Source organism: Oncorhynchus gorbuscha, linkage group LG15 (genome assembly GCF_021184085.1).
Source record: "Oncorhynchus gorbuscha isolate QuinsamMale2020 ecotype Even-year linkage group LG15, OgorEven_v1.0, whole genome shotgun sequence".
NCBI lineage: Eukaryota > Metazoa > Chordata > Actinopteri > Salmoniformes > Salmonidae > Oncorhynchus > Oncorhynchus gorbuscha.
This window is the reverse complement of record NC_060187.1, coordinates 75315089-75342588: the sequence shown is the minus strand read 5'-3', so window position 1 is coordinate 75342588 and position 27500 is coordinate 75315089. Positions and strand designations below refer to the sequence as shown.

General features: G+C 48.9%; 1 protein-coding gene across 3 annotated transcripts in view; it reads right to left on the bottom strand.

Annotated features, from left to right (window-relative positions):
• LOC123998031 (cell adhesion molecule 4-like) overlaps positions 1-27500 on the bottom strand; it is a 56985-nt gene that overhangs the window by 8916 nt on the left and 20569 nt on the right. For 2 of the 3 annotated variants that reach the window (XM_046302853.1, XM_046302852.1), the window contains exons 3-7: positions 23603-23890; positions 20669-20830; positions 20212-20302; positions 18498-18670; positions 3649-3750 (exon numbers count right to left, since the gene is read on the bottom strand). In XM_046302853.1, coding sequence (XP_046158809.1) covers positions 3649-3750; positions 18498-18670; positions 20212-20302; positions 20669-20830; positions 23603-23890 — 816 coding nt within the window. The remainder of the gene's footprint in view (positions 1-3648; positions 3751-18497; positions 18671-20211; positions 20303-20668; positions 20831-23602; positions 23891-27500) is intronic. The other variant, XM_046302854.1, reaches the window with a different exon arrangement.

The following is a 27500-nucleotide window of genomic DNA, read 5'->3' as shown; positions in this document are numbered from 1 at the left end:
TGTGTGTGTGTGTGTGTGTGTGTGTGTGTGTGTGTGTGTGTGTGTGTGTGTGTGTGTGTGTGTGTGTGTGTGTGTGTGTGTGTGTGTGTGTGTGTGTGTGTGTGTGTGTTTTCAGGGCTCCAGGCAAAAGCGACATAAGTGGTCGGTTAGGACCCCAGAGAAAATGATAATAAATCCTGTCATCAAATCCCTTCTTCCCTGTCTTATAGTTCCTCTCTACCTTCCCCCTCACCACCTCTCTTTCTAACTCCCTCTCCTTCTCTCATCTCATCTATCCATCCATCTATCTCTATATTAGAATACGTGGACAACTACAAATACTTAGGTGTCTGGTTAGACTGTAAACTCTCCTTCCAGACCCATATCAAACATCTCCAATCCAAAGTTAAATCTAGAATTGGCTTCCTATTTCGCAACAAAGCATCCTTCACTCATGCTGCCAAACATACCCTTGTAAAACTGACCATCCTACCAATCCTCGACTTTGGCGATGTCATTTACAAAATAGCCTCCAATACCCTACTCAACAAATTGGATGCAGTCTATCACAGTGCAATCCGTTTTGTCACCAAAGCCCCATATACTACCCACCATTGTGACCTGTACGCTCTCGTTGGCTGGCCCTCGCTTCATACTCGTCGCCAAACCCACTGGCTCCATGTCATCTACAAGACCCTGCTAGGTAAAGTCCCCCCTTATCTCAGCTCGCTGGTCACCATAGCATCTCCCACCTGTAGCACACGCTCCAGCAGGTATATCTCTCTAGTCACCCACAAAATCAATTCCTCATTTGGCCGCCTCTCCTTCCAGTTCTCTGCTGCCAATGACTGGAACGAACTACAAAAATCTCTGAAACTGGAAACACTTATCTCCCTCACTAGCTTTAAGCACCAACTGTCAGAGCATCTTACAGATTACTGCACCTGTACATAGCCCACCTATAATTTAGCCCAAACAACTACCTCTTTCCCAACTGTATTTAATTAATTTATTTATTTTGCTCCTTTGCACCCCATTATTTTTATTTCTACTTTGCACATTCTTCCATTGCAAAACTACCATTCCAGTGTTTTACTTGCCATATTGTATTTACTTTGCCACCATGGCCTTTTTTTGCCTTTACCTCCCTTCTCACCTGATTTGCTCACATTGTATATAGACTTGTTTATACTGTATTATTGACTGTATGTTTGTTTTACTCCATGTGTAACTCTGTGTCGTTGTATGTGTCGAACTGCTTTGCTTTATCTTGGCCAGGTCGCAATTGTAAATGAGAACTTGTTCTCAACTTGCCTACCTGGTTAAATAAAGGTGAAATAAAAAAATAAAAAATAAAATATATAGTATATACAGCTCTGGAAAAAATTAATTGACCACTGCAAAATTATCAGATTCTCTGGTTTGACTATTTCCAGGTATTTGTTTGGGTAAAACATTTGTTTTTGTTTTATTCTAAAATTACAAATAAAAATATTGTCATTTAGAGCATTTAATTGCAGAAAATGACAACTGGTCAAAATAACAAAAAAGATGCAGTGTTGTCAGACCTCGACTATTGAAGTCCCATGATGGTAGTGATGGTAGTGATGGTAGTGATGGTTGTGATGGTAGTGATGGTAGTGATGGTTGTGATGGTAGTGATGGTAGTGATGGTAGTGATGGTAGTGATGGATGTGATGGTAGTGATGGATGTGATGGTAGTGATGGTTGTGATGGTAGTGATGGTTGTGATGGTAGTGATGGATGTGATGGATGTGATGGTAGTGATGGTAGTGATGGTAGTGATGGTAGTGATGGTTGTGATGGTAGTGATGGTTGTGATGGTAGTGATGGATGTGATGGATGTGATGGATGTGATGGTAGTGATGGTAGTGATGGTAGTGATGGTAGTGATGGTAGTGATGGTAGTGATGGTTGTGATGGTAGTGATGGTAGTGATGGTAGTGATGGTTGTGATGGTAGTGATGGATGTGATGGTAGTGATGGTAGTGATGGTAGTGATGGTTGTGATGGTAGTGATGGTAGTGATGGTTGTGATGGTAGTGATGGATGTGATGGTAGTGATGGTAGTGATGGATGTGATGGTAGTGATGGTAGTGATGGTAGTGATGGATGTGATGGTAGTGATGGATGTGATGGTAGTGATGGATGTGATGGTTGTGATGGTAGTGATGGATGTGATGGTAGTGATGGTAGTGATGGATGTGATGGTAGTGATGGTAGTGATGGTAGTGATGGATGTGATGGTAGTGATGGTAGTGATGGATGTGATGGTAGTGACTGCCCATTACTGATTATCTCTATTAACCATCATTTAGTCACATTATTTTACTAAAATATTTCTGTTGTTGTGTATATTTTATTTGATATTTTATAAAAATCACAATTTTGTAGTTCTTCCAAGTAAGTAAGGCATACTTTTATGACTGCTGAATAGCAACTATCAATCACTTCGTGTATTTCGTGTATTTTCAGGTAGCGATACCTTGCGAAGCAACAGCTGCTCTCTATATCCCCTCACGATCGCACATTCTTCTGTCTCTTCTGTAGCAGGCATAAAAGAAACACAGACCGGACATGTAGATGTGCAATGGATTATGGTCATTGTAGTTAATTACCAATTACTGTCCCAGCTACACCTCTGTAGAAGTAGGCAACAAAGACCAGGTCCCTCTCTTCTAGAATATGCAGGAAACTGTTCCTCTCCTTCTCACTCCATAACTCCAACCATTGGCTCCAGAGGCGCAGCTGGCACTTAAAGATATTTGGTGGGCTGTCCTTAACCACCTCAATACACAACGCTGCTTCTGAAGAGTTACATAGGAGAGTGGCAGGGGCTCTCTGTCTGCTGCTGAGTGCAGAGAGGTACAAGAGAGGTTCTCCGAGAAGGGAGGCACTAAAAACCATGGTACTGATGTAAAGTCTGCCAGGCTGGGTGAAGACGAGCTGGACTGTGTGCAGAGCCAACCCGGCATAGCATAGCAAAATGAGTATTGCATACATTTTTTTATAATATATATTTTTTTATCTCCACCCCATGGCAAAATGTGTTAAACTGCAGGAAATCAACTTTAAAAACGTACAACCAAACCTTGCTAGTGCCCCCAAAAGGCTAGAGCTGGCCCTGTGTGTGTTTATGTGAGCGTGAGTGTGTGTGTATATGTGTGAGTAAGTGTGTATATACGCGTGCGTGCGTGCGTGCGTGCGTGCGTGCGTGCGTATGTGTGCGTGTGAATGTGTCATTCCACCCACAGATCCTTGTGTCTCTCACAGAAGTCCTATGGCCGTCCCATCCCTGGGTCTGTGACAATAACAACAGTACCTGTGTGCTCCCACCCCATGGGACTTACACACTGACACAGCCCCAACACAATCACTGAGTGGCCAGAGCACAGCCTCAGCCAGCCATTGATGAGAGTGGGGGAATGTGTTTGTGTGTGTTGGTGAGAGTGTGTGTGGGAAGGCCAGTCAAGGGAAGGTTAAAGCAGACAAAGGGAGAACATGTGTTAGTGACAGTGACAAGAAAAGGACAGAGAGGAGAGGAGGAGAAGAGCTGCTAAGAGGCGGTGATTGTGACCATGAAGGAAGGGAAGGATGGAGAGATGGAGAGGAGGAGTGTGTTAACGGTGAGGGAGGGCTGTACGTTACCTCGGGGGTCCGGTGCGTAGCTGGGGGTTAGGAGGAGGGTGGTTGGGTGGGAGGTGGCGTGATGGGAGGTGGGAAGGACCATGGTAGTGACAGACACATTCTCTACAACAGACAAGGTAAGGGTAACACACTATTCTCTACAAGACAAGCATAGTTATCTATGAAAGACAGGTTCTAGATCAGTGGTCACCAATCGGTTGATCACCATCGACTGGTCGATCTCCAAGGCATTCCTAGTCGATCAGCAATGTTTGACCCCTTTTTTCCCCCAATTTCTTGGTATCCAATTGTTTTAGTAGCTACTATCTTGTCTCATCGCTACTCCCTTACGGGCTCGGGAGAGACGAAGGTTGAAAGTCATGCGTCCTCCGATACACAACCCAACCAAGCCGCACTGCTTCTTAACACAGCGAGCATCCAACCCGGAAGCCAGCCGCACCAATGTGTCGGAGGAAACACAGTGCACCTGGCAACGTTGGTTAGCGTGCACTGCGCCAGGCCCGCCACAGGAGTCTCTGGTGCGCGATGAGACAAGGATTTCCCTACCACTACTGTTGTCAGTAGGTGCACTTGATTCAGCAGCCCTAGCGCCGGGAAGGTATTTTCAACCATGTCATGTGTCTGCAGGTATAACTCCACCTACCCGGCAGGCCCAGAGAACTTATCAAGTACACCGATAGGCCTACCACTGGCCAATCAGATAGCTCAGATAACTGTGTCTGCAGTTTCCTCGAGCCATAGACTGTAAAAAGAAACCTCGAACGCACAGCAAAGTTGATACAGTGAGATTTCAAAACCACAACAAGAGAGAGACTCAACGAATACAGCAAAGAGCTGCTGTTTTTATGAGTAAGTTCATGTTTTAAGTTGTTATTCAGCACTGTCAACACTGTTCAACACTTTTATATGCCATAAAATGTGCGTTCTCCCTACTTCCACTCACGCTACAACCAGCACTGCAGCTGCAATGAATGAGTATAGAAGTATTACGATAAGCTTCCATTGTTATTATTAGTGGCTTGTGTCTTTTTTAATATCAAGGAATATGTCACATTCTCTGGACATAGGAGTAACAACATGAATTGGTGCATGAGGCAGAAATAATGCAGTGCGACTTAGAGTTATCTCTGGAAGACTGTCATCTTCTCAGCGGAGGGAGGGAGAGCAGAGGGAGGAAGAGCAGAGGGAGGGAGAGCGGAGGGATGGAGAGCGGAGGGAGGGAGAGCAGAGGGAGGGAGAGCAGAGGGACGGAGAGCGGAGGGAGGGAGAGCGGAGGGAGGGAGAGCGGACTGACCATCCCCTCAGACTGACCATCAGATGCTCCCTCCCTTCCCTCAGACTGACCATCAGATGCTCCCTCCCTTCCCTCAGACTGACCATCAGATGCTCCCTCCCTCCCCTCAGACTGACCATCAGATTCTCCCTCCCTTCCCTCAGACTGACCATCAGATGCTCCCTCCCTCCCCTCAGACTGACCATCAGATGCTCCCTCCCTTCCCTCAGGCTGACCATCAGATGCTCCCTCCCTCCCCTCAGACTGACCATCAGATGCTCCCTCCCTCCCCTCAGACTGACCATCAGATGCTCCCTCCCTCCCCTCAGACTGACCATCAGATGCTCCCTCCCTCCCCTCAGGCTGACCATCAGATGCTCCCTCCCTCCCCTCAGACTGACCATCAGATGCTCCCTCCCTCCCCTCAGACTGACCATCAGATGCTCCCTCCCTCCCCTCAGACTGACCATCAGATGCTCCCTCCCTCCCCTCAGACTGACCATCAGATGCTCCCTCCCTCCCCTCAGACTGACCATCAGATGCTCCCTCCCTCCCCTCAGACTGACCATCAGATGCTCCCTCCCTCCCCTCAGACTGACCATCAGATGCTCCCTCCCTCCCCTCAGACTGGCCATCAGATGCTCCCTCCCTTCCCTCAGACTGACCATCAGATGCTCCCTCCCTCCCCTCAGACTGACCATCAGATGCTCCCTCCCTCCCCTCAGACTGGCCATCAGATGCAGGCCATCAGTCCAATAATAGAAATAAAAACATGATTATGTTTACTCAGCTGTGCCTCAGAAGTAATACAACACATGATCTATTACCAGTGTGACGATATACCTACATTTATTCAATATAATTTCTAAATGGTCTGCAGTGATAATGTATTGGGCCTATAGCCTACTGCAGAAACCTCATTGATACAGAACTGGTTTTAATAGCTTAATGTTGCATAGGTTTACATTTTTCAAGTCTTGATTAAAAACAATCTGAGAGGCCTGGTCTAAGGCGCTGCAGTGCTAGCTGTGCCACTAGAGATTCTGGGTTCGAGTCCAGGCTCTGTTGCAGCCGGCTGCGACCGGGTGACCCATGGGGCGGCACACAATTGGCCCAGCGTCGTCCGGGTTTGGGGAGGGTTTGGCCGGCAGGGATGTTCTTGTCCCATCACGCACTAGCTACTCCTGTGGCGGGCCGGGCGCAATGCGCTCTGACCAGGTGTAGGGTGTTTCCTCTAACACATTGGTGCGGCTGGCTTCCGGGTTAAGCGGGCATTGTGTCAAGAAGCAGTGTGGCTTGGCTGGGTTGTGTTTCGGGCCTTCGCCTCTCCCGAGTCCGTAGGGGAGCTGCAGCGATGGGACAATTGGATACCACCAAATTGGGGAGAAAAAGTGGTAAAAAAATATAAAATAATCTGAGTCAGAAAAGGTTGGTGACCACTGTTCTAGATGGTATGGTTACTACAGACATATGATCTACTATACCATTTCTATAGACTAGTAGCTCGGGAGACAGACACTGGCAAATGACATCGACACATTCACTATAAGACAATGGTTGGGATGCAGACGTATTTTCTACCATAGACACATTGTCTATGTCTCAGTAGCTAGGGAGACAGAAGACATTGTGTTTGATGGAAGCATTCTCTGTGGAACAATGTTATAGGACAGACACATTCAATATGAGACAATAGATTGGATACTGACACAATGGTAAGGTAAAATGCCTGTTGAGAGAGACAGTGGTTTTAAGTGACTGAGACAGTTGGATTGAGTGAGAGGCTGTGAGCACGGCGCGTGTGTGTGAGTGTGTGTGAAACACTTCATCAAATTGTCCAGTTGAAACAGCAGGGTGCAATAGAGATATGTTTCATTGAACCACCGTGTCTCTCTCTCACGAGCCACCGACACGCACGCACTCGCTCACTCACTCACTCACTCACTCACTCACTCACTCACTCACTCACTCACTCACTCACTCACTCACTCACTCACTCACTCACTCACTCACTCACTCACACACTCACACACTCACACACCTCGTTCTAGCGTAATTTACTGGTAACTACTCTTCCGTCTGCTCTCCCTCTTCTCCCTCTGGCCCTGAGATCCTCCATCTCTTCTCCCTCTGCCACTCCTTTTACGTCAACATAACCCTCACCCCTACATGTGAGTCAGAGAGACAGGTAGGCATACATGTGAGTCAGAGAGACAGGTAGGCATACATGTGAGTCAGAGAGACAGGTAGGCATACATGTGAGTCAGAGAGACAGGTAGACATACATGTGAGTCAGAGAGACAGGTAGGCATACATGTGAGTCAGAGAGACAGGTAGACATACATGTGAGTCAGAGAGACAGGTAGACATACATGTGAGTCAGAGAGACAGGTAGACATACATGTGAGTCAGAGAGACAGGTAGGCATACATGTGAGTCAGAGAGACAGGTAGACATACATGTGAGTCAGAGAGACAGGTAGACATACATGTGAGTCAGAGAGACAGGTAGGCATACATGTGAGTCAGAGAGACAGGTAGGCATACATGTGAGTCAGAGAGACAGGTAGACATACATGTGAGTCAGAGAGACAGGTAGACATACATGTGAGTCAGAGAGACAGGTAGACATACATGTGAGTCAGAGAGACAGGTAGGCATACATGTGAGTCAGAGAGACAGGTAGACATACATGTGAGTCAGAGAGACAGGTAGACATACATGTGAGTCAGAGAGACAGGTAGAGAGTTCACTTTTAGAAAAAAAGGTACTATCTAGAACTTAAAATGGTTCTTTGGCTGTGAGTGTGTGTGTGTGTGTGTGTGTGTGTGTGTGTGTGTGTGTGTGTGTGTGTGTGTGTGTGTGTGTGTGTGTGTGTGTGTGTGTGTGTGTGTGTGTGTGTGTGTGTGTGTGTGTGTGTGTGTGTGTGTGTGTGTGTGTGTGTGTGTGTCTCACCTGAGGCAGAGGGATTAATGAGCAGGGTCAGTCGGCTAATTAGTTGTACACTGATTCATATCTCTTGACCGTCAAAACTACATTCTGGGAAGACATAAATAATGACTTCTCTCCATTTCTCTTTCATTCTCTCTACCTCCATCATACTCTCCTCTCTCTACTCAAATTTCCCTTCTATCCCTCAGGCGATCCTCCTCAACCTTAATCACTCTCCTCTCTCCCACGCACTCTTCCATTCTGCTTCCACATTCCCTTGTTCCTTTTCCTATTCCATTCCTCTATGAGCACCCTCTCTCTCTCTAAAGCTGATTTACTATGCGGCTGTACAGCCAGTCAGCACACCGCCAGGCATCCTCCTATCATATTGTTATTCTGTACACTCGCCACTCAGACACCTATATTCACAGCTGTTTTCCCATTTGCATGTTGAAGTTGTTGTTAACGACATTTCTCTCAAATATCATTCCTTAAACTAGAGAGATAAAACACTCACGTATGATTGAACATTCCCTGTGTGTGTTTTTCTGTTCCGGTGCTGTAGTAAAGCTATGCGTCACTCACAACACAAGGCTAAATGTCATCTAGCCGCTGGTCAGAAGGCCTCGTCCCTTACCGCTGCTCCACATTGATTTGGTCACAACCTACACTACATTGACTTTCTCACTGTCATTAGAAGACTGTGCAGAGCCACAAGGGGGAATACACCACCTGGGATTCAGGTTTTTCACCTAATCTTTACTCTGCCCCCCCCCCCCCTCCTCACCTCCAAACACCCTCCCTTCCCTCTCCTAACACCCCTCCCTCCCCCTCTCCTAACCCTCCCCTCCCAACCCCTCCATCCCCCTCTCCTAACCCCCTCCCTTACCCTCTGCTAACCACCCCCTCCCCCTCTCCTAACCACCCTCCCTCCCCCTCCTATACTCCCTCCTTTCCCCTCTCCTAACCTGCCTCCCTCCCAACCCCTTCCCTCTCCTAACCACCCTCCCTCCCCCTCTCCTATACTCCTTCCCCTCTCCTAACCTCCCTCCCTCCCAACCCCTTCCCTCTCCTAACCTGCCTCCCTCCTCCTCTCCTAACCCCATTCCCTCCCCCTCTCCTAACCTCCCTCCCCCTCTCCTAACCTCCCACCCTCTCTCTCACCTCTCTCTCTTTTTCTTTAGTAATTCATTAAATAGAGGTATAATTTACTCCACCTAATTAGTGACTTGGCTCATTACCCTAACCACTGCACTCATCTTCCCCCAAATCACAACTATATCTCTCCATCCATCCCTCTAGCCTTCTCTTTTCTCCCATCTCCCTCCCTCCCTCCATCTCCAACACTCTCTCATGCAATTCAATTCTAATGGGCTTTATTGGCTTACAGCAATCCATTTCATCACAGCAGCTCAGTTGAATGACATACTGTAAGCAGACCCTCAGGGCTTTGCAGAGACAATCAGTAACATTCTCCTCTGAGCTCCACCAGCAACACCACCACCACCACCATCCCACCACACCACATCCACGCCATCCCATCCCACCACACCACCACCACCACCACCACCATCCCACCACTGTGACGTAGAAGTCCGTCACTGGCCGCGGGCAGCATTTGGTTCTTTAACGCACACACATATTCTTCACTCCTCCCTGCGCCATTATAAGATAAGTTAACAATGTGGGTCGACACACAAATTAACTTCTGTCTTGGTGCATGCATTTCACACCTGTCAGTGTTCATATTTGAGAGATACAATAATTATTATACTTATCAATGTTGTGGATGAGCGCATTGTTTGTTTGTTCTGTTCCTCTCACTCCATCTCTGTAGCTTCCGGGTATGCTGGAAAAGGACCCGAGCTAAGGGAATTGGGTTGGCTTTATAGTGCCTGTCCCAAATGGCTCAGTAATGCATATGGGCATATTGAAAGATATTGTCAGTAGTGATGTAATGTTGTAAATGTTATGTTGTGATATTGTTTAAAACCGTGTTGCAATGTATATCCTTTAGTATGTGTAGTTCATGGAAAATGTAGGTTTGTTTTGTTAATTGATTAATTAATTAGAGTTAATTGTTCTGAGGGGAGGGGCTAGCCCTACAAAAGGAGCCTCTCTTTCAGTCATGGGGAGGTTTTTGTTTTGGATTGAGCTGTGGATGGGGCAGCATTGTTTTTAAGCTGTCCCATAAGGTAGACGTTGATGGCAATACTGTTGTTTTTTTGTTCCGGAATCACTTGTAAATAAACACCTTTGCACAGAAGAACTTTTGTGGTTCCGCCATCTTTTTATTTTGATAGAGGTTAGGTTATCCAGTTTAGCCTTCTGGCCTACTCTACGTGACATATGGTGGCAGTGGTGGGATGGCGTACCGCAAATCAGTGAATTCCAACAAGAGAGGTAAAGGAATGCGTACAGGATTGCGTTCTCAGCAACAGCAGCAACTGTCAGAAAAGGTACCTGAAGTTGAACCGGGGTGGAATACCATGGAATCGTCTGGTGAAGAAGAGGTCAAGTATGAGAAACTAGGAGCCCGACCGCGGGGCCAAAGACAACCAGAACTGGGTGAGCTGCTGACTGAAGGAGCAGTTGGGGGACCAGAACCACACCCAACCATGGTAACCCTTTTTCAGCAACTTTTCACCTGCCTTGAGAGGAGGGACGAAGACCTCAAGCAGGAGTTACGTGGCCTACGCCAATCTATCCTCACAGCTCCCCACTAGGCGGAACTCGTCAGTGAGAGCCCAAGATTGGGTCTTCCAACACCAGGACGACAAAGGCTCGATGCAGCAGGGACTTCAACTCCACAGCAGGCACCCCAAGCAGTAATGAGGCCAGCACCAGGAGACCAGTCCAGCAGTGTTAACGTCCATCTTCCAGCATTCCTGAGGAAGGAGCCAGAGATGCCCTCATACCAGCAGGGGGAGGACATTGAAAACTACCTGCTGAGGTTTGAGCGCATGGCTAAGACGTGGCAGTGGCCTGAGGTAGAGTGGGCCTGCAGGCTTGTCCCATTGCTCACGGGCAAGGCCTTAGAGGCTTACACAGCACTGGATGAGGGGCTGTCCAATGTCTACAAGGGCTTGAAGGAAGCGCTGCTGGTGAAGTTTGACATCTCACCGGAAACCTACCGTCAACGCTTCAGAGCTGCATCAACGCCATCGGGTGAGTCGCCGACAGAGACGTACCACCGCCTCAAGGGTCTCTACCGACGATGGGTTCGACCGGGGAGAAGACACAGGACGAAATCGGGAGGTCATCATCCTCGAGCAACTTCTACAAGTTCTACCACACGACATTCGAACCTGGGTCCGAGAGCACGAGCCCAAGGACGGGCTTATGGCGGCCAAGCTTGCACTGCAGTATCTTAATGCACGTAAAGGGGGCCCACCACAACCTGCAGTACCCGCTCCAAGGAGTCTCAGAGACACAAGGGACATCAGAAACGCCAGAGATGGTGGAGGTAACTCTGGGGGTTATGTGTCTGGGAGGGAGGTAAGGGATCATGCAGTTCGCTCTGATGGGAGGGGTCTGACCTGTTTTTACTGCCGGCAGCAGGGGCACAAAGCTTCAATGTGTCCGCTACGTAAATCCAAGCTCTCGGGTTACTGTTATGTACCCAGAGAGGGGGATGGTGTTCAGAATAGACAGACTCGGGAAGGGTCATGCTTGATACCTGTAAAAGTGAATGGTAAAAGTCTTACTGCAATGATTGACACCGGCAGTTCCCTGTCATTGATCAGAAAAGGTAATGTACCTGTTAATGACATTGATTATGGTCATCAGACACTGATCCAATGTGTCCATGGTGACCAGTCACAGCAGCCCACAGCTGAGCTCACAGTTGAGATTCAGGGTCAGAAATACCTCCTCAAAGTTGGGGTAATGGAGAAGCTACCTTTTGAGATGATTTTGGGGAGGGATGTGCCAGTACTCTCTGATCTGTTGGGAAGTGTGGGGGGTCAGCTATATGAGCAGTCAGTTTTCCAGTCTGATGTTCAGATGGCATGTTCAGTTGTCACTCGTGCCCAGGCCAAAGCTGGTTTACAACCTCTGCCTGACTTGTGTGATAGTCTGTGCGAGGGGGGAACCAAAGGGCCCAGAAAGTCACGCCGCCAGCGGCGTCTTGAGAAGTATGTGGGAACCCCTGTACCTGTTGCTGATGTGTCTGGGTTAGAGGTGCAATGGGATGTTCCACAAAATTTTGCTACACTGCAGAAGTCTGACGCAACCTTGAAATGTTTGTTTGACAAGGCCTTAGCTGGGGACAGTCAATCTTCATGTGGGGGATTTACACAGTAGACAACCACATACTCTACCTTGGGTCAGAGGCAGATAGCAGGAAGTTGGTGGTGCCATCTACCTGTAGACCACTTGTTCTCAACCTTGCACATACAGTTCCATGGGCAGGCCATCTAGGGCAACATAAGACCTATCTTAGGCTAGGCTCCCGTTTCTTTTGGCCCTCCATGTATACTGATGTACAAAAATACTGCAAATCATGCCCCACGTGCCAGAAAACCAGTGCTGTCCGTAGGTCTGAAAGGGCTCCTCTATGTTCACTGCCTGTTATCTCTACCCCATTCAAGAGAATTGCAATGGACATTGTTGGACCCTTGGAGAAGAGTAGTGCAGGTTACAAGTATATATTGGTGATCTGTGACTATGCCACCCGGTTCCCAGAAGCCTTCCCAGTCCGTTCCATAACCACTCCAAAAATAATCAGTGCTCTTGTTCAGCTCTTCTCTCGTGTAGGAATCCCAGATGAAATCCTGACGGACCAAGAGACAAACTTCACCTCGCGACTGATGGTTCAACTCCACCGACAGCTGGGCATTAAAGGCTTGAGGACTACTCCCTACCATCCCCAAACGGATGGGCTTGTAGAGAGATTCAATCAAACGCTCAAGAACATGCTGAGGAAGTTTGTGGCTGACACTGGTAGAGACTGGGATAAGTGGTTACCCTTTCTGCTTTTTGCTTACAGGGAGGTGCCTCAGGCATCGACAGGTTTCTCGCCATTCGAACTCCTCTATGGATGGCCAGTGCAAGGACCACTGGACCTGCTGAAGAAGTGCTGGGAAGGTTCCCCAGTAGCTACCTCAGGACAGGGATTGTCCAGTATGTCCTCCAGATGCGAGACAGGTTGGAACGGTACCGAGAGGAAGCTAGAGCAAACCTTCAGCAAGCCCAGAAGGCCCAGAAGAGAGGCTATGACCAGCACGCTCGCCACAGAAAGTTTGAGCCAGGACAGAAAGTCCTGCTCCTCCTTCCCTCGTCTACCAGCAAGCTCCTTGCGCAATGGCAAGGACCGTACCTAATCGGGAGGAAAATGGGCCCAGTGACCTACGAGGTGCTGCACCCGGACAAGGGTAAGAAAAAGCAAATCTACCATGTGAACCTTCTCAAGGCCTGGGAGGAGAGAGAGGAACTCTCCAAAGGAAAGTCCTTTCTGGTCCGCAGAGTAGAAGAGGATGAGTCGGATGGGGTCACAGAGGCATGGAAAGAACGAGCAGAAGTCATACTGGCTCACCTGGAAGAAGACAAGCAAGATGAGCTGAAGCAGCTGTTTGGCAAGTATCCGGCCCTCTTCAGTCAGAGACCAGGAAGAACCAAAGTCCTAGAACACGTCATTCGTTTGAAACCTGGCCAGAACCCTGTCCGCCAGCATTCCTACCGTGTGCCTGAGAGGCTGGTGGTAGCCCTCAAGGAAGAGGTCCACACCATGATAGAGATGAATGTTGTCGAGCCATCTTCAAGTGAATGGAGCAGCCCTATTGTCATTGTCCCAAAGAAGGATGGCTCTTTGTGCGTCTGCATGGACTTCCGTAAGGTGAATGCCATCTCCCAGTTTGATGCCTATCCCATGCCCCGCATTGACGACTTACTGGAGAGAATAGGTAGAGCTCATTACATCACCACATTGGATCTCTGCAAAGGGTACTGGCAGGTGCCCCTGGATGAACAATCCAAGGCCTACACTGCATTCCGGACGCCAATGGGCCTGTTCCAGTTCAAGGTCATGCCGTTTGGCCTTCATGGGGCCCCTGCGACTTTCCAGAGGCTGATGGACAAGGTCCTCCAGGACTGTGACGATTACTGTGCTGCTTACTTGGACGACGTGGTGATCTACAGCCACTCCTGGGAGGAGCACATACAGCATCTTAGCAGAGTCCTGGGGAAGATTCATGAAGCAGGCCTCACGCTTAACCTCCTGAAGTGTGAGTGGGTGAAACAGGAGACAAAGTACCTGGGTTACCAGCTGGGTAAGGGTGAAGTTCGGCCTCAGGTGGAGAAAGTGGAGTCCATCAGGAATAGCCCTCAACCCAGAACCAAGAAACAGGTGAAGTCCTTCCTAGGTCTGGCAGGGTGGTACCGGAGATTCATTCCACAGTTTTCGACCATCGCTGTCCCTCTGACCAACCTCACTTCGAAGGGGGCCAGCAACCCTGTAAAGTGGACTGAGGAGTGTGAGGAAGCCTTCATGACACTGAAAAACCGACTGCTCATTCCCTGTTCTCCAGACCCCTGATTTTCAGAAGAGATTTCTCGTGCAGGTGGACGCTTCGGCTGTAGGAATTGGAGCTGTACTGGCCCAAGGGGAGCCAAGAGAAGAGCTTCCTGTGCTGTACCTGAGTCGGAAGCTGTTGCCCAGGGAAACCAGGTATTCTACAATCGAAAAGGAGTGCCTGGCTATAAAGTGGGCCCTAGATAGCCTCCGTTACTACCTTCTTGGGAGGGAATTTGACCTGCACACGGACCACAGAGCACTGACCTGGATCCAGACCATGAAGGACCGGAATTCTCGTGTGACCAGGTGGTATCTGGAGCTCCAGCCCTTCAGGTTCTGTGTCCGTCACAAGGCAGGAAAAGAGAACGTTACTGCGGACTACCTATCAAGGCTCCCGTACATGGTCGCTTCAGGAGAGGAGGAAGGTAATGTGACGTAGAAGTCCGTCACTGGCCGCGGGCAGCATTTGGTTCTTTAATGCACACACATATTCTTCACTCCTCCCTGCGCCATTATAAGATAAGTTAACAATGTGGGTCGACACACAAATTAACTTCTGTCTTGGTGCATGCATTTCACACCTGTCAGTGTTCATATTTGAGAGATACAATAATTATTATACTTATCAATGTTGTGGATGAGCGCATTGTTTGTTTGTTCTGTTCCTCTCACTCCATCTCTGTAGCTTCCGGGTATGCTGGAAAAGGACCCGAGCTAAGGGAATTGGGTTGGCTTTATAGTGCCTGTCCCAAATGGCTCAGTAATGCATATGGGCATATTGAAAGATATTGTCAGTAGTGATGTAATGTTGTAAATGTTATGTTGTGATATTGTTTAAAACCGTGTTGCAATGTATATCCTTTAGTATGTGTAGTTCATGGAAAATGTAAGTTTGTTTTGTTAATTGATTAATTAATTAGAGTTAATTGTTCTGAGGGGAGGGGCTAGCCCTACAAAAGGAGCCTCTCTTTCAGTCATGGGGAGGTTTTTGTTTTGGATTGAGCTGTGGATGGGGCAGCATTGTTTTTAAGCTGTCCCATAAGGTAGACGTTGATGGCAGTACTGTTGTTTTTTTGTTCCGGAATCACTTGTAAATAAACACCTTTGCACAGAAGAACTTTTGCGGTTCCGCCATCTTTTTATTTTGATAGAGGTTAGGTTATCCAGTTTAGCCTTCTGGCCTACTCTACGTGACAACCACACCACATCCACGCCATCCCATCCCTCCACGCCATCCCACCACACCACCACCACGCCACACCACCACCACCACCACACACACACACACACACACACACACACACACACACACACACACACACACACTGTAAGCAGACCCTCAGGGCTTTGCAGAGACAATCAGTAACATTCTCCTCTGAGCTCCACCAGCAACACCACCACACCACATCCACGCCATCCCACCACACCACATCCACGCCATCCCATCCCACCACACACACACACACACACACACACACACACACACACACACACACACACACACACACACACACACACACACACACACACACACACACACACACACACACACACACACACACACACACACACACACACACACACACACTTAAACCTGCTGAATAAAGATTTTGCGACATTGGGCCTGGCTCGGCAGAGACTCATCAACCTCTCACTCTCTATCTGCTTTTCAAAGCATCACCCAGCCTCGAAAAGCTCCTGCAACAAATTGGCCTCCGATTTGTCCTGATTTTGCGCTTCATGGCCACATCAGACACTAGATAACTCTAGGAGCTGGTTGACAGTGTGAGGGGGAGAGGGCTCGTTTTTCAGAACTGTCATAATGAGCTGTTTTAGCTGACTCATCATCGCCATAAAGCCCTGCCCTGTCAGGCGACCCCACCCCAGTTCACCTATGGATTTCCAGGGGCAAGCGTGGCTAATCCAACTTGGGCAAGCCCCTAATTGAACACTAACCTGCCTTTGACATCTCTCTCCCTGCTTCCTCTGCCCCTCTCTCTGTCCCTCTTGGACTCGACAAGACATGAACCCTCCAGGGAGCTCTGAACTACAGTACAGGCAGAAAAGAAGGCAAACTACTGAGAAGGTGAGAAAGCAGAGGGGGGGGAATAAAGAGAGGATAAGATATATCGACATTTAGAGAGAAGGAGTATGGGAAAGATATATAGACATTTAGAGAGAAGGAGTATGGGAAAGATATATAGACATTTAGAGAGGAGTATGGGAAAGATATATAGACATTTAGAGAGGAGTATGGGAAAGATCTATAGACATTTAGAGAGAAGGAGTATGGGAAAGATATATAGACATTTAGAGAGGAGTATGGGAAAGATATATAGACATTTAGAGAGAAGGAGTATGGGAAAGATATATAGACATTTAGAGAGGAGTATGGGAAAGATATATAGAAGAGAAAAACAGGAGGAAAGAGGGTAGAGAAAGAAAGAACAAATAGGATTGGTTGACAGAGAGAGATGAAGGGAAACATAAAAACAAGAAGGAGAAAGAACGAACAGACAAAAAAAGAAGGACCATTCTAGGAGACTGACGATAGAGACCAAGGAAGAATAACTTTTCTAGGAGATGGACGATAGAGACTAAGGAAGAAGAACCATTCTAGGAGACAGACAATAGAGACCAAGGAAGAATAACTTTTCTAGGAGACGGACGATAGAGACCAAGGAAGAATAACTTTTCTAGGAGACAGACAATAGAGACCAAGGAAGAATAACTTTTCTAGGAGACAGACAATAGAGACCAAGGAAGAATAACTTTTCTAGGAGACAGACAATAGAGACCAAGGAAGAATAACTTTTCTAGGAGACGGACGATAGAGACCAAGGAAGAAGAACCATTCTAGGAGACCGACGATAGAGACCAAGGAAGAAGAACCATTCTAGGAGACGGACGATAGAGACCAAGGAAGAAGAACCATTCTAGGAGACGGACGATAGAGACCAAGGAAGAAGAACCATTCTAGGAGACGGACGATAGAGACCAAGGAAGGAGAACCATTCTAGGAGACGGACGATAGAGACCAAGGAAGAGGAACTTTTCTAGGAGACGGACAATAGAGTCCAAGGAAGAAGAACCATTCTCGGAGACAGACAATAGAGACCAAGGAAGAAGAACTTTTCTAGGAAACGGACGATAGAGACCAAGAAAGAAGAACTATTCTAGGAGACGGACGATAGAGACCAAGGCAGAATAACTATTCTAGGAGACAGACAATAGAGACTAAGGAAGAAGAACCATTCTAGGAGACGGACGATAGAGACCAAGGAAGAAGAACCATTCTAGGAGATGGACGATAGAGACCAAGGAAGAATAACTATTCTAGGAGACAGACAATAGAGACCAAGGAAGAAGAACCATTCTAGGAGACAGACAATAGAGACCAAGGAAGAAGAACCATTCTAGGAGACAGACAATAGAGACCAAGGAAGAGAAGGGCATTTTCTTGAAGCGTGGACGTACTTCAAAGCCAGGCATGCCTAACTTGTGTTGCACAGTGAGAGAGAGAGTGTGGCTTTAGCTCTGGTGGTGGCTGACGATGGCTGCTCTGGCAAGATGCTCTGGCTCCTCTCTCAACGGAGGATAGTTAGAGTGTTGTTTGACGCCTGCCGCCACTGCTCAGGAGATGGTGAGGAGGGAGGGAATCAAGGGAGGAGGGGAAGGGGGGAGTAGGGGGGATGATGAGGGGGCGCAGCCTAAGGCAACCCAAAATGTTACGCAACAACCCCCCCCTTTCTCCTCCTCCTCCACTTTCTCTGATCTTCAGCTGTCAGATGTGAAGGCTGCACTGACAGGAGTAACCACTAGGGGGCCACAGCCTTGTGGTACACTGACTATACTGACTACAGATGATGAGTTAACAACTCAACTCAACCCCTAGCCCGACCACCTATGCCCCTCACACATCTGTGAAGCATAAACAACTGATAAAGTGGCTCACGCTTTTGATGTCTACATCTGTGTCTGTGATACGCTTCTGGTGTCTCATTCAAAAAGCTACGATAGGATTGGACGGTGAATGGATTCGGAGGATATGGAGGGTAAGCTGATCCTAGATCTGTGTCTTAGGGCAACTACTCGCCGCAAGGCAGTGGTTGTCATGGCGACGGTGGCTCACCGTACACCAGCAGCGTGTAGTGGTCGGCGGCACGGCCGTAGTTGTTCTGCGCCTGACACAGGTAGGTCCCGTTGTGTGATTGGCTGAGACGGGCCACCTGCAGGGTGGGGCCAGAGATCTCCGCCCTCTCAGGTAAGGTGTCATTAATCCTAGTCCACTGGACATCTCTAGGCCTGCAGAGAGAGAGAGGAGGGAGAGAGAGCGAGGGAAAGAAGAGAGGGAAAGAGAGAAAGAAGAGGAAGTGGAAAGAGTAAGAGAATTAGATAGAGTGGGGAGAAACGAGGGGAGCAAGAGGGGATAGGGAGAAGAAAGAAAGAAAAGATAAGACAGTATAAAAATAAGACAGAGGTGGAGGGAGAAGGAGGTTATGGGAAATAAAAGTCGAGGAGAGAGAGAGATTTTAAATTAGACCAAGGGATAGGAAGACAGCATGACAGAAAAGAATTGAGGAGATTTATGGACAGAGAGAGAGAAGGAGAGGAGAGGGAGCAAAGAAAGATGTTGTGTCAGATGGAGAGAGGGAAAGCGGGACATGGGAGGAGAGAGCCAGGGAAGGAGATAGACAGAGATTTATGGGGGAGAGATGAGAGAGAGAGAGGCAGACAGGAGGACGGAGAGAAAGAGGAGACACGAAAGACAAAAGAAAAGTGAGACAGAAGGCGACTGAGACAAAAGATTATTGGATTACATGAAACAACGAACACACCACACAATCTCACACAAAGCCCTGTGTGTGTGTGCATCCGCTGTGCTGTGCTGGCTGTCCCTCTCATTCCACCCTGGCCAGATTACAATCCCAGCTCATCTACACCCTAATCCCTCAGGAAGCATCTAATTAAATCCTCCTGCTCACACACACACACACACACACACACACACACACACACACACACACACACACACACACACACACACACACACACACACACACACACACACACACACACACACACACACACACACACACACACACACACACACACACACACACACACACACACACACTTTAATAAGCACACCCCTCCAACAAAGACAGGCAGTGTAATGAATTGGTGATGAACGGTTAACAGGAAGTTTGTCCGGGGCTTGAGAGTGATGGGGGTACCGGGGGTGTAAAGGAGAGTGTGGTGAGGTCCCTCCAGTGTGAGATGAGGCAGGGGCAGTCCAGTGGATCGATCACCACAGCCACATCTCTCATGTCACTGTCCCCAGCAAGGCTGTTACTGATCCTCACTGGGCCACACATACTGGCTCCTCAGCCTGGCTTTATTGTGGGGCTTTACTATGGTTTTACTCACCACACACACAAACAGACAAACAAGCAAACAAACAAACAAAAATAAACACACACACGAGTGCATTCACTCACAAACCAGTTTTTATAGAGCTTAATGAAGAGGCTTCAGTTGCCTCAGAAACACACATGCACAACAAACACATCACAGTGTCTAACAAGGGACTTGTTACAGCCTCCTCAGACACTTTATCCAGAGAATGTCTCAACTCCAAACAGCTGTAGCGTGAGCACAGTATACATACACAGCAAATGCACAAGCCAATCAAACAATCACATAACACACACACACACACACACACACACACACACACACACACACACACACACACACACACACACACACACACACACACACACACACACACACACACACACACACACACACACACACACACACACACACACACACACACTCACAGTGGGTTGCCAGTGATGGAGCAGGTGAGGCTGAGAGAGTCTCCCTCTCGGAGGATGCCAGGGGGAGGGATGATCCTCACTGTGGGGGCAACTGGGGAGAGAGGAGGAAGGAATGGTTACCATGGTAACCAATCAAGAGTGACGGTTGTCGGTTCTGTCATCATAACATCCCTCAGGGTGAAACAGCTGCTGCTTTGTTAATGGCTGCAGTGAACAGACACATCCGAGGAGATATTCATACGTGTTGCTGTGAAAGCCACGCAGGGACATTTAAGCAGCAACAGTTTGGCAGCGACACTCATTATGCAGATCTAAAAGGCAGAAAAGGCTGATCAAACTCAGAACTGGTGAGTTGATAAGTCATTTACAACAGAAGGGTTGACCACCCCAGACACCAACGGTGATACAGCTTCAGTGTGTTGCCACGGTAACCCTCGGTGGCTGACCAGTCACTCACAGTGGACGTCGAGGCGGTAGTGGCGGACCCTCTTCTGCCCCCCCAGGGCGGGGTGGGATGCCTCACAGCTGACCGCTGCCCCGTTGTCTTTTCTCTCCACAGGGAGACGGATGGTGCTGGACACACTCACTGTCTTCCCATTTTCCTGCTGGGACACCACACCTAGAGAAGGGAGGGAGGGAGGGAGCACATCAGACAGAGGACGAGGAGGGAAGGAAAAGGAGCTGGCGAAGGAAGAGAGACGGGAGAAGGACACATGGAGAGAGTGAGACGGGCATGATAGATGACAAGGAGAAGAGGAGAGAGTGAGACGGGCATGATAGATGACAAGGAGAAGAGGGAGAGAGTGAGACGGGCATGATAGGATGACAAGGAGAAGAGGAGAGAGTGAGACAGACATGATAGATGACAAGGAGAAGAGGAGAGAGTGAGACAGGCATGATAGATGACAAGGAGAAGAGGAGAGAGTGAGACAGACATGATAGATGACAAGGAGAAGAGGAGAGAGTGAGACAGGCATGATAGATGACAAGGAGAAGAGGAGAGAGTGAGACAGGCATGATAGATGACAAGGAGAAGAGGAGAGAGTGAGACAGGCATGATAGATGACAAGGAGAAGAGGAGAGAGTGAGACAGACATGATAGATGACAATGAGAAGAGGAGAGAGTGAAACAGGCATGATAGATGACAAGGAGAAGAGGAGAGAGTGAGACAGGCATGATAGATGACAAGGAGAAGAGGAGAGAGTGAGACAGGCATGATAGATGACAAGGAGAAGAGGAGAGAGTGAGACAGGCATGATAGATGACAAGGAGAAGAGGAGAGAGTGAGACAGGCATGATAGATGACAAGGAGAAGAGGAGAGAGTGAGACAGGCATGATAGATGACAAGGAGAAGAGGAGAGAGTGAGACAGGCATGATTGATGACAAGGAGAAGAGGAGAGAGTGAGACAGGCATGATTGATGACAAGGAGAAGCGGAGAGAGTGAGACAGGCATGATTGATGACAAGGAGAAGAGGAGAGAGTGAGACAGGCATGATAGATGACAAGGAGAAGAGGAGAGAGTGAGACAGGCATGATTGATGACAAGGAGAAGAGGAGAGAGTGAGACAGGCATGATAGATGACAAGGAGAAGAGGAGAGAGTGAGACAGGCATGATTGATGACAAGGAGAAGAGGAGAGAGTGATCTGGACAGGCTCAGACATAAAAGGCGGATAAAGAGAGCGTGCGATACGATTAAAAATATTTGAAAAGACTCCAAATGAGGCACAGGAAGGTGAGGAGGAGGAAGAGGAGGGATGGTGGTGGCCAAAACTGAGGTCACATAATATGAGTCTGTGAAAATATGACAATAACTAACACCATGCTGAGTTTTCAATTATTTCAGCTGAGTGAACTGAAGCAGGCCCAATTGAAGCGTGAGATGAGGGCAGGGAGATACTGTCTTAATTACTGAGACATTCTATCTGTCAGGATCTGGAGCCTAACCTTTAATGTCACACTGTATTTGACTCAGGGCAGGGCCCGCTCCACAGCACTACAGAGCAGAACAGAAAACTGGGCCCCACGCATCAGCCCACGCCGCTTCCTACATAACCTTGTCACATCAGGGGACAGACAACTTTGTGAACACGGCATGAAAGGAGGAGACAGAGAGAGAGGAGGAGAGGAAGATGGGATGAAAGAGAAGAAGAGTGAGGGAAAGGACAAAGTGTAAGGGCACAGAGACGTGCTGAGTTAAGATGGAGAGACGGGATGGGAGTGAGAGAGAAAAAAAGAGAGAGGTGGAGGGTATAACAGGATAAACAGAGGGTAAACAGCGGGACAGACACACAGAGAGAAAGAGATGGACAGAAGGACAGATAACATGGTAAACAGAGTGATCAGAGTGATAGCTGGATGGAAGTCTTATCAGACGGGGAGTAAAGAGGGAGGTAGGTAGAAGGCTGGACAGAAAAGGAGAGAGTATGATGGAGTTTGAAAAGATAGATGGATAGACTGACACAGGGACAGGCAGGCGGATAGATAGGGAATGCAGGAAGTGAACAGAGAGAGAGAGAGAGGCAGAGAGAGAGGCAGAGAGAGGCAGAGAGAGAGAGAGGCAGAGAGAGAGGCAGAGAGAGAGGCAGAGAGAGAGGCAGAGAGAGAGGCAGAGAGAGAGGCAGAGAGAGAGAGAGGCAGAGAGAGGCAGAGAGAGAGGCAGAGAGAGAGAGCAGAGAGAGAGAGAGGCAGAGAGAGAGAGGGCAGAGAGAGAGGCAGAGAGAGGAGAGGCAGAGAGAGAGAGGCAGAGAGAGAGGCAGAGAGAGAGAGAGAGAGAGGCAGAGAGAGAGAGGCAGAGAGAGAGGCAGAGAGAGAGCAGAGAGAGAGGCAGAGAGAGAGAGAGAGAGAGAGAGCAGAGAGAGAGCAGAGAGAGAGGCAGAGAGAGAGGCAGAGAGAGAGGCAGAGAGAGAGCAGAGAGAGAGGCAGAGAGAGAGAGAGGCAGAGAGAGAGGCAGAGAGAGGCAGAGAGAGAGAGAGGCAGAGAGAGAGGCAGAGAGAGAGGCAGAGAGAGAGGCAGAGAGAGAGAGAGGCAGAGAGAGGCAGAGAGAGAGGCAGAGAGAGAGGCAGAGAGAGAGAGAGGCAGAGAGAGAGGCAGAGAGAGAAGCAGAGAGAGAGCCAGAGAGAGAGAGAGGCAGAGAGAGAGGCAGAGAGAGAGGCAGAGAGAGAGAGAGAGAGAGAGAGAGAGAGAGAGAGAGAGAGAGAGAGAGAGAGAGAGAGAGAGAGAGAGGTATGACTGAACAAAGACAGAGTCAGACAGACAGATACTGAGAGATAGAATGACAGTCAGACAGACAGATACTGACAGATAGAATGACAGAGTCAGACAGACAGATACTGATAGATAGAATGACAGAGCGACATAGTGATAGATCATCAAAGGACGGACAGACCTGGTATCTCCCGGCGGTCCCTGATCCAGCGCAGCGTGGCGGGGGGCTTGCTGCGCGGCGACAGGCAGGTGAGCTCCACCTCGCCCCCCTCCACGGCCTCCTGCCTCACCTCCACCGCGGGGGTGTCGGGAGGGACGGACACGGACAGAGTGGCCACTTGGTGGTGGGTGTCGTCGGTGTAGAGCTGGCAGAAGTAGCCGCCCTCGTCCGACACGCTCACGTTGGTGAGGGTGATGCGCACCAGACGGGGAGTGAAGAGAACCATCTGGAAACGGTCGTCCTTCAACGCTGGGGAGGGAAGGAGGGAGACAGACAGCATCGGGGGGGGGGGGTCAAGACACAATAGGAAAACCACAATTGGAGATAAACACAAATATATGGAAAGAAAAGCAAAGGCCAAAAGAAAAGAGGACCGGGGGAGTAACAAGAGTGAATAGAAGAATTGAAAGGGGGATAGTGAAGGAGGAGAAGAAGAATTATACATAGTTAATCCAACAATCCACTGTGACCTCCTGACCAAGGCCATAGTATCATAACAACCACAGATGCAGTGAGAAGAGAGAGAACCTAGAGAACAGACATAGGATAGCAAAACTATGTTTCTTTTGTTGTCAGAGAAAGGGAAAAATCTATTGTGAGAAAATCATGATAATAACAAATAATGCTAATAACCGTCAGTGTGACAGGGACTCAATGGCCATTGTCTCATAAACTTCCCCAAAACCACTTTGTATCGACTGACTGACTGACTGCACAACCTCTCTCTTTCCTCTCTACCGCCCTCTATTTCCCTCTCTTTCCTCTCTACCGCCCTTTATCTCCCTCTCTTTCCTCTCTACCTCCCTCTATCTCCCTCTCTTTCCTCTCTACTGCCCTCTCTACCTCCCTCTCTTTCCTTTCTACTGCCCTCTCTACCTCCCTCTATCTCCCTCTCTTTCCTCTCTACCTCCCTCTCTTTCCTCTCTACCTCCCTCTATCTCCCTCTCTTTCCTCTCTACCTCCCTCTATCTCCCTCTCTTTCCTCTCTACCGCCCTCTCTACCTCCCTCTCTTTCCTCTCTACCTCCCTCTCTTTCCTCTCTACCGCCCTCTCTACCTCCCTCTCTTTCCTCTCTACCGCCCTCTATCTCCCTCTCTTTCCTCTCTACCGCCCTCTCTACCTCCCTCTCTTTCCTCTCTACCGCCCTCTCTACCACCCTCTCTTTCCTCTCTACCTCCCTCTCTTTCCTCTCTACCTCCCTCTCTTTCCTCTCTACCACCCTCTATCTTCCTCTCTTTCCTCTCTACCGCCCTCTCTGCCTCCCTCTCTTTCCTCTCTACCGCCCTCTATCTCCTTCTCTTTCCTCTCTACCTCCCTCTCTTTCCTCTCTACCGCCCTCTCTACCTCCCTCTCTTTCCTCTCTACCTCCCTCTCTTTCCTCCCTACCTCCCTCTCTTTCCTCTCTACCACCCTCTCTACCTCCCTCTCTTTCCTCTCTACCTCCCTCTCTTTCCTCTCTACCGCCCTCTCTACCTCCCTCTCTTTCCTCTCTACCGCCCTCTCTACCTCCCTCTCTTTCCTCTCTACCTCCCTCTCTTTCCTCTCTACCACCCTCTCTACCTCCCTCTCTTTCCTCTCTACCTCCCTCTCTTTCCTCTCTACCGCCCTCTCTACCTCCCTCTCTTTCCTCTCTACCTCCCTCTCTTTCCTTTCTACCGCCCTCTCTACCTCCCTCTCTTTCCTCTCTACCTCCCTCTCTACCTCCCTCTCTACCACCCTCTCTACCTCCCTCTCTTTCCTCTCTACCTCCCTCTCTTTCCTCTCTACCACCCTCTCTACCTCCCTCTCTTTCCTCTCTACCTCCCTCTCTTTCCTCTCTACCGCCCTCTCTTTCCTCTCTACCGCCCTCTCTACCTCCCTCTCTTTCCTCTCTACCGCCCTCTCTACCTCCTTCTCTTTCCTCTCTACCTCCCTCTCTTTCCTCTCTACCACCCTCTCTACCTCCCTCTCTTTCCTCTCTACCTCCCTCTCTTTCCTCTCTACCTCCCTCTCTACCTCCCTCTCTTTCCTCTCTACCTCCCTCTCTTTCCTCTCTACCGCCCTCTCTACCTCCCTCTCTTTCCTCTCTACCTCCCTCTCTACCGCCCTCTCTACCTCCCTCTCTTTCCTCTCTACCTCCCTCTCTTTCCTCTCTACCACCCTCTCTACCTCCCTCTCTTTCCTCTCTACCTCCCTCTCTTTCCTCTCTACCGCCCTCTCTACCTTCCTCTCTTTCCTCTCTACCTCCCTCTCTTTCCTTTCTACCGCCCTCTCTACCTCCCTCTCTTTCCTCTCTACCTTCCTCTCTTTCCTCTCTACCTCCCTCTCTTTCCTTTCTACCGCCCTCTCTACCTCCCTCTCTTTCCTCTCTACTGCCCTCTCTACCTCCCTCTCTTTCCTCTCTACCTCCCTCTCTTTCCTTTCTACCTCCCTCTCTTTCCTCTCTACCGCCCTCTCTACCTTCCTCTCTTTCCTCTCTACCTCCCTCTCTTTCCTTTCTACCTCCCTCTCTTATCTCTCTACCGCCCTCTCTACCTCACTCTCTTTCCTCTCTACCGCCATCTCTACCTCCCTCTACCTCCCTCTCTTTCCTCTCTACCACCCTCTCTACCTCCCTCTATCTCCCTCTCTTTCCTCTCTACCGCCCTCTCTACCTCCCTCTCTTTCCTCTCTACCTCCCTCTCTTTCCTCTCTACCGTCCTCTCTACCTCCCTCTACCTCCCTCTCTTTCCTCTCTACCTCCCTCTCTTTCCTCTCTACCGCCCTCTCTACCTCCCTCCCTTTCCTCTCTACCGCCCTCTCTACCTCCCTCTCTTTCCTCTCTTACCGCCCTCTATCTCCCTCTCTTTCCTCTCTACCGCCCTCTCTACCTCCCTCTCTTTCCTCTCTACCTCCCTCCCTTTCCTCTCTACCACCCTCTCTACCTCCCTCTCTTTCCTCTTTACCTCCCTCTCTTTCCTCTCTACCGCCCTCTCTACCTCCCTCTACCTCCCTCTCTACCTCCCTCTACCTCCCTCTCTTTCCTCTCTTCTTATTAGTCCCTTTCTCCCTTCTCTTTTGTGTTTGCTTCTGCGGAGGGAGAATTCCTTCTCTCTTCCCTGGTGTAATAGTCTACCATTTCACATTCATTATATCAGAGGTTTAGTGTGTGTGTTGTGTGTCTGTGTGAAACACAGAGGAATTTATTGTAGACAGAGAGAAAAATAGTCTACATTTGCCTTAGAATACTATTTCACAAAGCTCCCTGAATGTGAGAGTGATTCCCGACATAAAAACACATTTTTTCCCCCACTTTCACTAAATGGCAACTAAATGTCACAGCTTTGTTCAAGTCCTATTTCACCTTTTGTCCCAGCTCATTTGCATGCCAGGCAGTCAGATCTAGAGGAGATAGATGGGATCCACAGGCAGTCAGAGCTAGAGGAGATAGATGGGAGTCCTCCACAGAGTCTTCTTGAACAGGTCTATTACTGTTCTTATAGTCTGTTTCTAAGCTGGACAGCCTAATAAAAGACCTTGTGTGTGTCCATAACGGCACCCGATTCCCTATATAGTTCACTACTATTGACCAGATCTCTATGAGGACCGGATCTGGTTTAAAGTAGTGCACTATAAAGGGAATAGTGTACCATCTGAGAAACACGCTTCATCAGAGCCCATTGGTTTAGTGCTGTAGCTGAACAGCTCATTGCCTCATTCCCTTTACCTAACAGTGCAGGACCTTTCTACAGTTATAGAGGGGAATGGTTCAGCACGGAGGGCTCCCAGAAACACCATGGGTTACCCTGCTCCCTGCTCTAATGGTAATGGGTAGCTTGGAATCGCCCTGCAGTGTGTGTGTGTGTGTGTGTGTGTGTGTGTGTGTGTGTGTGTGTGTGTG